We start from the raw sequence: 14466 nt of genomic DNA, 5'->3' as shown, positions 1-14466 counted from the left end.
GGGGACCCCCAGAGTGTGTCCTCCTGGGGACACTCACAGCCCTGTCCCTATGGGTACATGGGGACCCCCAGAGCCTTTCACTATGGGGCCACAGGGACCCCACAGACTGACCCCTATAGGGAGCCCGGAGTTCCTGTCCCTATGGGGCCACAGAGCCCCCCAGCCCCACAGGGACCCCAGAGCCCCCAGTTCTGATTCCTATGGGGTCAAGTGGACCTCCAGAGCCCCCTTTCCATGGGGATCCCCCAAATCTGATCCCACCTGGGCCACGGGGAACCCCCGAGCCACCCCAGCTGCAGTAGCAGGGCCCATGTGTCCCTGTCCCCATGGACAGCAGACACCAGCCATACCAGGCCCAGGGGAGCCCGTGTCCCCCCACACGGACGGACCGGGAGTCCCTGTGGGGTTCCTGCCCTGCGGGGGTCCCCCCGTGCCCATCCCGCGGGCCGGAGGCTCCATCCCTGCCCTCCCTACCTGCTCCGGCTGGGAGGCACCGCCGGGCGGGACACGGGGACACGCGGGGACGGTGCCACTTCCGTGCCGGGTGTGCAAACACGGCCACACCGACCTTCGCCCCCTGACTCACACCTGGGCCCCCCACACAGGGGGGGTGCGGGATGAGCCCCCGACACCCTCCGGCCCCACTGCCTCCCCCTTCCCCTCACCCTTTTTTTCTATCTCCCCTAAATCCCATTGCATTTTAAGCCAGGTTTAGGGATTTGGCTTAAATTTCCAGCCTGGCTGCAGTTGTCCCTGCAGCCCCACAAGGTTGGGGACAGTAAGGGGGGGACAGGGTGCCCCCCTCGCCCCCCCTCCGCCACTTTCTCAACGTGATTAAAGCCTTAAGAGGGATTTTGGCTGCCAAAGCTGCTTTTGCTGTAACCCCCTGGTGCCTGGTCCTGGGGAGGGGGGTGGGGCACAGCCCCGGGGGTGTCCCCAGGCCCCCCCAAAATGTCCCCAGCACCACCCCAGCCCCAGGGGGTGTCCCTGTCCCGGCTGGGCTGGGGTCAGACCCTACCTGAGCAACACCAGGGAAGGTGGGAGGGGAAAGGGGGGTCTGGGGGGGCACTGGGAGAGGGCGGTCACTGCTGGGGGGTTTGGGGGGTTCTGGGACTGGGGGAAAACGCTGCTGGGGGAGTGGGGGGGGGGGCGGTTCTGGGATGGGGAGATCACTCCTGGGAGATTTGAGAAGTTCTAGGACTGGGGGGTCACTGCCGGGAGGGTTCTGGGACTGGGAGGGGCTGCTGCTGGGGGGTGTCCGGAGAGTCCCTGTGAGTGTCTGGGGGGGCGTGGAGGGTCGCTGCTGGAGGGGGGCCCCGGGGGTGTTTGTCTGGGGGGATCTGGCGGGGGGTCGCTGCTGGCGGTTCCCGGTCCTGCACAGTCCCGGTTGCCGGGGGTTAGGGGGGCACGGGGCTGATGGGGTCGCTCCTGGCCCTGGGGGTCGCTCCGGGGGCCCAGAGGGGGGGATGGGGGTCTCTGGGGGGGCCCGACACGGCTCTATGGGAGGGATCGCTCCCAGGGGTCCCCTACAGCGCCTGGGCTCCCGTGGGTGTTTGGGGGATGGCTGGGGGGGTCCCGGGCGGGAGATCCCCTCCTAGCTCCCTCGGTGGGTCCCTGCCACCCCCCTGGGTCCCCCCAATCCCTCCCGGACCCCCGCACCTGGAGCGGCTCCGCGGCGGCCGCGAACAAGATGGAGCCGGGCGGGGGGCGCGGAGCGGGGCCGGGAGCGGGGTGGGATCGGGACGGGAGCGGGGAGGGAGCGGGGAGGGAGCAGAGAGGGAGCGGGATCGGCCGGGCTCTGCCCCCGGCACCGCCTCCCTCCCGCCCCGCAGCGCCCCGAGGGTCCCCTGCGCCTTCCAAAGTTCTGAAGTGTGTCCCATGCATCCAAAAGTGTCCCAAAATGTCCCAAAGCGCTCCCACTGCACTCCTGAAGAATCCCCTCTTGTCACAATTCCTCCTTGTGCTCCAAAGTGGTCCTCGTGCATCCCCAAGCAGCTCTGTTCTGTCCCAAAGTTCCCCTGCTGCACCCTCGAAGCATTGTCTTGTCCCCCAAGGTATCCCCTTGTGCCACCAAATTCCCCCCCTGCATTCCTGTCCCCAGTTGTGTCCCCTTGTGTCCCAGTTGCATCCCAAATTGTCCCCATTGTGTCCCAAACCACCGTCCCTGCACTCCTGAGGTTTTCATTTGTGTCCTGAAAATCCTTGTGCCCCAAAATGACCCCACTGCACCCCAAAGTGTCTTTGTCTTGTCCCAAAGCGTCCCCACTGCAGTCCAGCTTGGCCCTATTACATCCCCACACATCCCCCACCACACCCCAAAGTGCCCTTGCTGTGTCCCCAAGTGTCCCCTCTGTACCCCAGCCATCCCTGCGTCCCCAGCTGCTGCCATGTGCTGTCCTTGCTGTGTTTCAAAGCAAGGGACATGTGTCCCATGTCCCCACACCTCCTCCTCGTGTCCCTGCCATGCCCTTTATCGTCCCCTGATGTCCCAAAGCACTTCAGTCGTGTCCCTTGCCATCCTTTTAGCATCCCATCCAGTCCTGGTTGTGTCATGACCCAAAGTGCCCCACCCCAGGAGGTGACTCTGGGTGATGGGGACTCATGTCCCATGACCGCGTGGCTCTCATCACATCTTGCTGTCTGTGGTGACGTTGGTGGTGACACAGTGCTTGGTGACACCAGCCAGGAATGGTGTCCCAGGTCCCTTCATCCTCATGGGGTACAAAGGCCACGTGGTGTCCCCGAGGGTCAGCAGGAGCACTGAGCCCCTGCTGTGCCACCCACGTCCCTGGGAAGTCCCCTTGTCCCGCCAGCAACACCTCGCCCTTGTGTCCGCATGGGCTCTTTATTTGGGATTGGGCAGGGGCTGCAGCCACGGCACTGCCCGGCCTCTCCCTGCCCGCCGGTGCCACCGCCCAGCGGGCACTGCCCGCCGGACCCTCCCTGCTCCCACCTGGGAATGCTGGCTCCAGGGGGGCACTGCAGGGCTCCGCTGACCATGGGGACCCCCCCTGGGGCTTGACCCCCAGGATCCGGCCCTGGTGGGACGGGGTGGCCAAGGAGGAGCCACCGGGGCGCCCCTCCCTTGAGCCAGGTCACCGTGCTGCCCTCCATGGAGCCACCACCGAGGTGACACATGGCCAAGTCCTTCCTGGAGACACTGCTCCATCAAGTCCCCACTGCCGGGCTCGTCCCCGCACATGTCCCCAGGGTTTATCCATCGGGGAAGATGTATCCATAGTGGTTGAGGATGTGCTCCACCACCTGGTTCTGGAAGACCATGTGCATGGCCATGTTGCCCTCCTCGCTGGCCGGCCGCAGCAGCGTGGGGCCGAAGACGATGGCGACGCTCTGCACTGACATGCGGTTCTCCTCTTTGTGCTCCACCACCCTGCGGGGACAGGGAACGTGTCACCAGCATGGCCCTGACCCCAGGGCCTGTCCCCAGAGTTGTGTTCTGCCTTCCTGCACCGGGTTGGGTTTGAGGGAACAAGGGGAACTGTCACCTGCAGAGGTGGCGGAAAAGGACCTTCATGGTGTCATGGTGGGCGGGTGGCAGGGACACCACCAGGTCCCGGATGCAGTTGCCCCGCAGGGACAGGTCCTGGATCTCTGCCAGGGAGGGAGGGCATGGTGGGGTGCTGGCTCCAGCAGTCACAGCCTCCCTGTCCCCACCTCCATTCCTGTCCTCATCCCATCCTTGTCCCCATCCTAATCCCCATCTCCATCATCCCCCCCATCTCAGTTCCTGTCTCCATTCCCATCCCTTTTCTATCTCATTCCTGTCCCTAACCCCATCCTTATACCCTTCCCCATCCTATCTCCATTCGATCCCAGCTCTCATCCTTGTCTCCATCCCATCCCATTTCAACCCCATCCTTGTCCCCATCCCAAACCTATCTCCATCCCATCCCTATCCCCATCTCCTCCCCATCCCATCCCATTCCTATCCCTATCCCTATCCCCATCTCCTCCCCATCCCATCCCATCCCATCCCATCCCATCCCATCCCATCCCATCCCATCCCATCCCATCCCATCCCATCCCATCCCATCCCATCCCATCCCCTGTCCCTGTCCCTGTCCCTGTCCCTCACTGATGGCAGCGATGAACTTGTCGAAGTGGCTGAAGGGGACGAGTGGCTCTGGCAGCTCCCGCAGGAAGAGCTTCAGTGCCCCGGTGACAACGTGGATGTCCTCCCAGCGCCCGTCATCCAGGTCCAGCTGCTCATCTGGGGGTGGGGCAGCGCCTCAGCCATGTCCAGAGCCCCAGGGATGGGTGGGTGGTCCCTGGCTGCCCCCTCCCCTGTCCCTCTGCCCCTGAAAGTGGTGATACCCCATCGTCCCCCACTGTCACCGTGGGTGACCGTACCGTGCTCCACCTTGTAGCGCAGTTTCTGGATGGTGGCCAGGTTGCCACTGACCCGATACAGCCCATCAATGTCCAGACCTGGGCAGATGGAGATGGGGGAAAGCTCCCAGTTAAACAACCCACGCTGCAATGGGACATTAGGCACTCTTGAGGGAACTCCAGGTCCCCATGTGTCCCTGCTGTCCCCTGGAGGATGCCCACAGCCAGGTGGCACATGGTGACAGTGACCAGTACAGCTGTGTTGGTGCCCACAGCACCAGGCTTCCAAGGCAAACCCGAACATCCCACGTAGGCTGTCCCTGGAGCTGTCCCCATGTCCCCATGCCGGTGTCCCCAGCTGTCCCTGTCCCCTGTACCTCTCCTCTCCACGGTCCAGATGCACTGCAGGACGAAGCGTGGCACCGTCCCTCGCTCCCGCTCACACAGTGCCAGCAGCGAGCAGCCAAAAACCTGGTCTAGGAACACAGCGGGGACATGAGCATGGCCGGGGACACCAGGAGGCTGGCTAGCAGGGGACAGGGTTGGGGACAGAAGGACTTGTTCCCATAGGAGTTTCCCACCAGGGTGGCTGGAGGTGATGGGCTCAGGCATGTCCCATCACCTCCAGCCACCAAGATGTTGGGTCAGGCTTGAGCTTGGTCACTCAACCCAGTGTCCCAGCTCCATCCCTGGCTGTTCCAGCTCCATCCCTGGCTGTCCCCTCCGGCCCTCCAGCCTGGAGACATCCGGAGGGACTCAGGCCCATTCCAGCACCCATCCTTGACAGGCCCTATCCCGACACCCCATCCCATCTGGATTTACCCTCATCCCAGCACTTAACCTGGATCCAGCCCCATGCCAGCACCCCCCGATCCCGCCCCCCACACCCACCCTTGATGTAGCCCCGCTCCCGCAGGGACTGCAGCGTCGGCCGCCTCTGCAGGAACTTGCGGAGTTTGTTCCGGACTCGGCTGGTGTCACTCTCGGCGCTGCCCGTCACCTGCCCGGCCGCTGCCGGGGACATGGCACAGGTCAGCACCGCCCGGGGCTCCCGGCCTGTCCCACCCCGGGCACCCGCAGGGCAGGGGGTTCTGCCGGGGCCCCCTGCCCATCCCGGGTGCCGGTGCTTACCTGCCCTCCGCTCCTCGCCGCCCCCCAGCTTCTCCCGGGAGCCGAATTCAGCCCGAATTTCGGCCTCCTCCTCGCCGGGGATGTCGGAGCCCTGCGGAAGCGGCACCGTGAGATGCCGGGGCCTGGCCCCAGGGCGGCTGCGGGGTTCGGGGGCCCTGCTCACCCTCCGGCCGATGCTGTCGGCGATGGCTCTGTGCCAGGCGGTGATGATCTGCTCCGAGTCATGCTGGATGAGGAATTCCGAGCCCTCCCACGTCCTCAGCTGCCGGAGCAACAGGCAAAGGTCAGGGAAAGGGCACGGGGCTGCCCCAACCACCCAGATTTAGGAACCAGGATGTGGCTGAGCCCGGCGCCAGCTGCGATGACACCAAACGGTGCCAGCTGCGGGGAGCTGGAGCGGCTGGAGCGGCTCCTCCCTGTGCAAAGCCCCTCTGGGAGCCAGGATGTCCCTTGGTGGCCTCTCCGTGCCCATCAGAACGGGACAGCGACCGGCAGTGCCAGTCCCTGTACTCCCACCCTGGCATGTCCCCAGTGTCCCCACTTCCACCCCCTGCTGGGATGAACTGGGCAGGCGTGGCATTGCCCTGTGGGCCACTTGTGGACCCTGGGGTGTGAGCAGCGTCCCTCCCGCTGTCACCTGCTCACCTCCAGGACATTCTTCTTGCTGGACTTGTCTCTGCCGGCCCAGGTGAGGGTGGCCCCGCGCAGCTTCACCGTGTGCTCGGGGGTGGTCAGGGTGCTGGGGTGCCTCTGTGGGGACAAGGGGTTGAGGGTGGCAGCTGCCCAAAGGGGACAGGGACACCGGGATCCTGCTGGAGGGTGTGGGCTGCCCTCCTCCAGAAAGGCAAGGTTGCCAGATGTCGTCTGTGGGACCCCTCTGTCCCCTCCTATGGTCTCTGCAGGACTAGGACATGGGACTGCTGTGGTGGGGCGAGGGTCATGGCCACCAGCTTGGGGACAGCCAGGTCCTAGGGCTGCCATCACCTCAAGAGACATTCCCAGCCCTCCCCAGGGATCCCGGGGGGGCTCCAGCTTTGGGGTCCCTCTCAGCGACACTGTAGGAAGGGAGAGGGTGGCTGTCCCCAAAGTGGGGGATTGTGCAGGGGGAGAGCATCAGACCCACTGCTTCTCCCCATGCCCTGGGTTTCGGGGTGCTTTGGCCACAGTCCCCCTGCCCCAAGAGCCTCTGCACCCCCAGACAGAGCCCTGAACCCCCGAGGTGGGGCCAGCACTGTCTCCCCAGCTGTGGGTCCCCTGTCTTCCCCCCCCGCCCAACGTCGCTGTCACCACAGGGTGTTGCAAGACCCATGGCAACTTCTGCATCCGGTGGCAGCTGCTGGCCACTGCAGGGGGGGAGGTGGACCCGGGGCCTGCTCTGCTTCCTCTTGCTGGCTCCCACCAGCTCTGGGGGCTCTGTCACCTCTGCAGGGAGCGTGGGTGTGCTGGGGGGTGAGGGGACATGTCCCAGTGCTGGGGTCCCTGTGCAGGGCACCTGTCCTGGCCTGTGGGTCCTGGTCCCATCCTTCAAGTACTGATTCCCCCCCACAGTGCTGGGGGTCCTATTTTGTGGATGATGACTCTGTCCCCCGGATGCTGGCCTCAACCTATGGGTGCTGGTCCCATCCTGCAGCTTCAACCCCATCCTGTGGATCCTTGCCCTGTCCTAAGGATGCTGGTCCTATCCTGTCTCCATTCTGTGGGTGTTGGCCATGGTCCCCCTCCCCCAAGAGCCTCTGCACCCCCTAGACAGAGTCCTGAACTCCCACCCCAGAGGTGAGGTCAGCACTGTGTTCCCTGTGGGTGCTGTCCCTATCCTACACACACTGGCCACATCCTGTGAGTCCCTGTCCAGTCCCATGGGTGCTGGCCCTGTGCCATGGACACTGGTCCCATCCCATGGGAGCTGCCCTGCCCCAAGGCCATTGGGGCCCTTACCAGGGCACTGGCAGCTGAGTGCTTGGAGTCCTTGAAGAAGGTGAGGATTCCCCCTTCCAGCACTGTCCAAGAGGAGCTCCAGTTCTTCCTGGGGAGGGGAGCAGGGGTCACACAGGGATAGCACAGCCCCTTCCCCCTGCTGGACTCCTGTCTCCAGTGGCAGGGGACACCAGGTCGTTCTTACCGGAGCCGCTTCCCTCTATCCACTGTCTTGGTCCGGTTGAGCACCCCGGCTTTTTCAAGGCTTTTAAACTGGAAAGTGAAGGTGGGGGTGTCAAATTTTCCCCTTGCTGGGGTGAGGGCAGGCTGGGTGCCCCTCTCTGGGTGCTCACCTTCTCCTCCTTGCTGCCCAGTGCCGGTGACACGGCGCCGTGCCAGGCGAAGAGCCCGCTGTCCTGGCTGGAGCCGCTGCTGGCCCGCTCGTGGCGGCCGCCCGATGGCACCTGGGCAGGGAGTGGTCAGGTGATGCCTGAGGTGCCCCTGCCAGGAGGGGGCTGTGCTGTGCACCCATGGCACCCCAGAGCCCCTGCAGCCCCTGCTCTGTGGACTTGTGAGGAAGTTTATCCATGGCAGTCACCCCAGTCTGCCTCTTTCCCTGTCCCTGATCCTGCTTCCATCCCCATTGCTGTCCCTGTCCTTGTCCATAACCAATCCCTGTCCCCATCCCTGTGTTCATCCCTCTTCCAGTTCCTGTCCCTTTCCCTGGCCCCATCCCCATCCTCAACCCTGTCCCAATCCCTATTCCCATCCCTATCCCGTACCGTGTCAGGGGCGAAATGCTCGGGGTAGAACATGATTCCCTCGGGGTGGCCGTGTCCATACCAGCCCGGGGGTGAGCCCAGCTCCTCGGGGTGCCTCGGGGACAGGCAGAGAGAGGCCCCCTGATCATAGGAGCCCACGGGTGAATAGTCTTCCTCAGGATAACACTCCAGCTCATCTGGAGACAGGTCGGGATAATCCGTTTCTGGAGTGGGTGGCTGGAGAGAAGAGAAAGTTCAAGATCTTGTGCCCAACCAAGAGACCTGCATTTCTGTGTTGCTTGCCCGGGTGGGGGCTGCCCCATCTCCATCATCTCCATTCCCATCTCTGTCTCCATTCCCATCTCCATCTCAATCCCTGTCTCCATCTCCATTCCCATGTCTGTCTCCAACTCAATCCCAGTATCCATTCCATTGTCCATTTTCATCTTCATTCCCATCTCTGTCTCCCATCTCCACCTTCATCCCTGTCTGCATCTCCATTCCCCTCTCTTTCTACATCCCTGTATCTGTTCCCATCTCCATCTTCATTCCCCATCTCCATCTTTGTTTCCATATTCATCTCCATTTCATCTGCCATCCTTTCTCAGTCTTCAGCTCCATTTTCATCCCATCCCTGTTTCCATCTGCATTCTCATCCTTTCCTACACCCCTGTATCCATACTCATGTCCACCTTCAGTTGTCTTCATCTCCATTCTCATCTGTCTCCATCTGTTTCCATCTCCATCACATCTCCCACACCTTTCTCAATGCCAATCTCCGTCTCTGTCTCCATTTTCATCCCATCCCTTTTCTATCACCATTCCCATCCCTGTCTCCATTCCCATCCCATTTTCATCTCCAATCCCATTCCTGTCTCAAATCCCATCCCTATCTCCAATCCCATCCCATTTTCATCCCCAATCCCATTCCTGTCTCCAATCCCATCCCTGTCTCCAATCCCATCCCATTTTCATCCCCAATCCCATTCCTGTCTCCAATCCCATCCCTGTCTCCAGTCCCATCCCATTTTCATCTCCATTCCCATCCCTATCTCCAATCCCATCCCATTTTCATCTCCAATCCCATCCCATTTTCATCTCCAATCCCATCCCTGTCTCCAATCCCATTCCTGTCTCCAATCCCATCCCTGTCTCCACTCCCACCCCAAGCCCACCCCCGCGCCTCGCCGGGTGCTCACCCTCTGCTCCATGGGACCGTACCACGTCCCCCCAGGGTGCATCTCCCGGGGGCTGCCTGTGTCTCCTGCAGTGGGGGGGTCCCACGACGTCTCACCTGTCACCGAATTATAGAAAAAAGTCTGTCCGCTTCCTTCGTCCACGTGCTGTTCCCACTCGGGAAGCTCCGGGCTGTGTGCGAGCGAGGAGGCGGGAGAGGCGGCGGGACTCACTCCATCGGCCGCCTGCCCGAAGGGACAATCCCACGTGGTCTCGCCCGTCACCGGGTTATAATAAAACAAATGTCCACTGTCCGTGTCCGTGTGGGTTTCCCAGTCCGACACAGAGCCGCCAGGCTCCTCTGGGGCCGAGCTGGCGGCGGCCTCTTCCCGCAGCTCCTGGATGTTGAGGTAGATGGGATCAGGTGTCTCCTCTGACTCCTTGCGTGCCTGGGGGAACACGGATGTGTCACTACTGAGCTGGGATGGCATTCCTGGGATGTCCCCACTGTGGTGTCCGGGCGGCCGATGGGTGAGGCACCAAGGAGCTGGATCCTGCCCTGGCTGCTGGGTCACCCCCCTGCCTGGGCCCCCAAAAGTGTGGGGCAGGAGGTGCCAGTGATGGGAGGCCAGGAGGTGGAGAGGGGCACTCACAGCACCCAGAGTGGGGCAGGGAGCACCCACTGGCACAGGGATGAACACATGGAGGGACATCGAGGTCCCCAGTGACAGCACCTGTGTCACTGCTGCCTGTGTCACCTGCTGCTGGCAGTACCCTCCCAACCAGCACCATGTCACTGGCACCTGCATGACCCACTGTGTGCAGCACCTGCAGCAGCACCTGCACCACTGGTACCTGTGTCTCAGTACCTGCCTCATCAGCACCCACATCATCAGCACCTCCATCACTGGTACCCATGTCACCCACATCATCAACACCTGTGGCCCTGGTACTCACTCATGCAGCACGTGTGTCACTCATACCTGCATCACCTGCATCATCCACACCTGCATCACTGGTACCTGCATGCCCTGCATCATCCACACCTGCATCACTGGTACCTGCATCACCCCCTGGATACAGCACCCACAGCACTGGCACCCAAACCATGAACACCCACAACCTCTGCACTGAAATCTGCCCTCCCAACACCTCCAACCTGCTCATCCCCTGCACCCCCAGCCTCTGCTCCCACCTCCCCAGCACCCCAAAACTCACACCCATCTCACCCATGCTTGCACCCCAGCACCCTCATCACCTGCACCCTGGGACATTTCCAGCACCCACAGCCCCGGCCTCCCGTCCAGAGCCGGATGCTGAACCAGACAGTCCTATCACCACATCCCAAAATAGCATCCCCAGCACCAGCCTGGCTGACCCCACCCGTGGGGATGCCTGGGGTAGGGGGATATGTCCCCTGGGACCAGGAGGGTGCTGCCAGCGGGGAACCCCCTCCTGTCACCCTTTGATCTCCCCAGCTTTACAGCCTGAGTTTCTCACTAATGGCTGCGGGGACAAAGGTCCCAACTCCAGCCCTGCCCATCACCCCGAGGGAGGTGACACTGTCCTTGGGGACACCCTGGATCAGAGTGGGACAGCAGCTCGATGACATCCCTCATCCTCCCCCCATTACCCCCCAGCCTGGTGAGCAGGGCCAGAAACTACTGGGGGTCTGCCCTCCTCCTGGGGACAAAGGACACGGGGGTGGCAATGGGGCATCCCTGGCATGGAGCCCCCCCACATCCCTCTCTCTCCTATGTGTGCATCCCTGGGGGTTTCTCACCCCTGGGGGGGGCTGAGTGCCCCTCCCCGCTTTGGGATGGGCATTGTAGCACCCGCCAGTGCCCATAAACCCCCAGGGAAACCCGAGGGGGAGCCTGGCAAGGGGCAACCCCAAAACACCCCCCTGTTCCCCAGCTGGGAGCACCCTTGGGTGCTGCCTACCTTCCCCAAGTGCAGCAGCTGCAACGCCCTGCTCCGGGCCCGCCGTGGGCCCCCTGGTGCCCGGTCACCCATCACGGTGACACCGGGGCAGCGCTGGGGGCACCAGGGTGGGGACAGCCGTGGGGACACCACAAGGCTCCGGTAACGCTGCTGGCGCCCGAGCCAGGCCCTGCACCCACCGCGTTTCCTGCTGGGGTTCGGGGAGCGGAAGAGACGCCCAGGGCGGAACTGGCTTCTCTTGGGGTTGCTGTCACCCGTCACCCAGAACCTGCCACTCGTCACCCGTTCCGGCAAAGCCAAGGCCAACCGAGCAGGAACTGCTCCAGGGTGATGCTGAGCAGGAATTGCACTGGGATGATTTTGGGTGGCCCATCTGGTGTCACACTGCTCAAATGGAAGCTGATCTGGAGCTGCTGTGTCCCCACAATGCCGGGCTCATCCCATCCCATCGGGTGCAGATGGTGGCGGGACCGAGGCCACCATGGTCCTGCCATGCTGATGCTGGATGGTTTTAGCACTGGTTGGGTTTGGGCAGGGAAGGGGAATGCTCCCGTGGTGGCACTGGGGCTGGGGACTATGCTGGGTCATCCCCAGAGTGGCTCAGTGGCTTTTGGTGTGCAAAAGACACAGCTGAGAGCACAAGGTATAAAATGGGGTGAAAATGAAGTGAAAATGGGGTGGAAAATGGGGTCTAAAACACAGCCCCCTACCACCAATACCCCATTTCCTCCAGCAACTCCCCCAGGTGGCACAATCCCTCCAGCCCCTCTTTAAGTGGGGGACACCCAGGCTTGGGGACAAGTGAGGAGTGGACAAGGTCGTGGGACCCACCCCTCTACTGGCACTGTCTCACCCTGTGTACCCCGGCCCGCATTGGTGGCAGGTAAGTGACCGGCGCGGACCCCCACCCTTGGGTGCCCCCCTCGGGGAGGTGCAGCCCAGGGGGTGCTGGGCAGAGCCCTTTGCTACTTACTGGCGTGGGCTGAGCGCGGGTTTGGGGTGTCGGGGCGCTGGCCTGTGCCGGGGTGCACCCAGCACCCACCTCGGTCAATGGGTGCTGCGCCCAGGTGAGGCTCCCGCCCCGGCAGGGAGGAGCTGCCGCGCTTCCCTGTTAACCCTTTCTGCCTCCTCTCATCCCGGAACTCTCCGGGAACCTGAGAGATCACTGCAAAACCCCTCTGGGTGACACCGAGGCCGCCCCAGAGACCACGGGGTTCTGCAGAATAGGGGGGCTGAGAGAACCCAGGGGTGCCCATGAGGGTGTGGGCCAGGGGGCTGAAGGCGGAGGGCGTGGGGGGGGGGGGGGCCTGTGTGGAAGGGTCCCTCACAGCTCCGAAATGGTTAATTCTGGCAAGCCCCTATGGTGGGGTCACCTGCAGGTTTGTCCCATGGGTCAGCTCAGTGAGGAGACTTGGGTGGTCCCAGCAGTGGCCGCAGTGCCGGGGTGTCACCTCACCCTGCTGGGGGTCACAGGGTCATGGTGGGGGAACACGGCCACTGAATGAGGGGGCGAGGCTCAACACCCCCACCCGCTAACTCCCTCCCAGCGCAGCTTCTGGGGACAGCACTGGGGATGTCACCGTACCTGAGCCGCGGGGCCGGCTCCCGGCCACCTCTTGGCCACGTCCCTGTCCTTGCCGGAGGCGCAGAGGGTCTCGGAGCGGCTCTTCCCGAGCGGCCGAGCGCGTCCTGGGGAGTCCCCGCGTGCCCCCATGGCAGCAGTGGCACTGCGAGGTGCTGGTGTCACCCGCGCCAGGTCATCCAGGGAGTGCGAAGGTCTCACAGGCTCAGCGGGGTGCGGGGTCAGCTCCGGGAGGACCCGAAAAGAGCTGAGTGATGGTGGTGAGTCCCTCCTGGGCACCGAGTCCCTCCTGGGCATTGGGCCTCCTGCCGGCTCCCCCGGCTCGGTGGCACCGATGAACCGATACTCGTAGGCTGGCGGGGGCTGAGGGACGAGCGCGGCCGGGTCTGTCGCAGCATGTCCCGATGGCGGGGGGTCAAGCGGGGCTGGGGCGGCGATGGGCGGCAGCTCCTTGACGTACTGGGCCGGGATGTAGAAGGGCCGGGCGTCCCCGCTCCTGCGGACGTGCCACCAGTGCGGGTTGGTGCGTTTGAGCAGGACATAGCGCTCGTTGGGTTTGATGGAGACCAAGGTGCCGTCCTTGGCGCGGTACTCGAAGCCGTACTCCACCAGCACCAGCGCCTCCTCCGCCGGCTCCGCCGCCTCCATGGCCTCCCCGCGCCTCCGCCTGCGGGACACGGGGCAGGGGAAGGGTGACGGCAGCGCCCAACCCCTCCTGGGCCGAGGACCCCCCAGCTCAGCTCCCTCGGGGTCCCCGCTGAGCTGCAGCCCTACGCGGCGGTTTCGCAAACCGCCCGAACCTGCTGGAACTCCCTAGGGTCCTGGGGTCACATCCTTGCCACCATGCCCGAGACCCCAAAGCCACCGAGTCCCAAGGCGCTGAGCCCCCGGTCCCCGAGCCCGCGGTTCCCGAGCCCCGCTCTCACCTGCGGCCGGCGCTGGGGCGGGTGCGCGCCCGCGGTGCCGCTCGTGCCCGCGCCGGGCCGGTCCCGACTCGCCCGGTTTCCGCCGCCGCCTCGACGGGAGACGGGGCCGGGCTCCGCGGCGGGGTGGGTGCCCGGCCCCCGGCTGCAGCTCGGGCTGCTGGGGCGCGTCCTGTCCCCTCGGCGGGCGGCAGGGGACGGTGGCGGAGGGGACCCGCTGCCGCCCGACGAGGAAACGGCTCCTCGGGAGGTTCCTGCCGCAGGAAGGGCCCAGCCCCGCTGCTGCCGGGATCTGCACTGCTGCCGGATCTGGCACGGCCTCCCTGGGCAGTGGGATGGGGACCCCATTAGGGGGGGCCATGGGAACTGCCCTGCCCTAGTTTTTGTCCCCATGTACCCCAGGAAGTTCTACTGTGTTGGTAGGCACATCCCAAGTCCTCCAAGCACATGAGTGGTGGGGAAAGCAACAATGGGAGAAGCTGACACCAGTAGGGAGCAGCCGGGAAGGCAAATGGGGCAGGGAAAATGGGGAAGGGACCCCCAACCACTTGCCCAAGTGAAACCCTGGAGGATGGGCAAGAAGGATGGGGGATGGGCAGGGAGGATGGAGGACAGAGGACAAGGGACAGGCAGCATCCCCATTCCCAATCCTCTTCCCACAGACACCGTGTCAGGTTCAAACTGT

The 14466-nt window shown here is 63.8% G+C and overlaps 1 protein-coding gene across 1 annotated transcript; it reads right to left on the bottom strand.

The window, feature by feature from the left end:
- Positions 1–2756: 2756 nt before the first annotated feature.
- On the bottom strand, positions 2757–14144 carry ARHGAP27 (Rho GTPase activating protein 27). Its single transcript, XM_068212160.1, is given in 17 exon segments — positions 2757–3391; positions 3507–3612; positions 4097–4231; positions 4372–4449; positions 4728–4826; positions 5242–5361; positions 5482–5572; positions 5645–5743; positions 6127–6231; positions 7417–7504; positions 7601–7668; positions 7749–7859; positions 8178–8393; positions 9356–9781; positions 12862–13525; positions 13785–14066; positions 14068–14144. Coding segments are annotated over 17 exon segments (2928 nt in total). The 5' UTR covers positions 14130–14144; the 3' UTR covers positions 2757–3213.
- Between the last annotated feature and the right edge of the window lie 322 nt (positions 14145–14466).

The sequence above is a fragment of the Anomalospiza imberbis genome, chromosome 22, assembly GCF_031753505.1.
Source record: "Anomalospiza imberbis isolate Cuckoo-Finch-1a 21T00152 chromosome 22, ASM3175350v1, whole genome shotgun sequence".
NCBI classification, from domain to species: domain Eukaryota; kingdom Metazoa; phylum Chordata; class Aves; order Passeriformes; family Viduidae; genus Anomalospiza; species Anomalospiza imberbis.
This window is presented reverse-complemented; position numbering and strand designations above follow the sequence as displayed.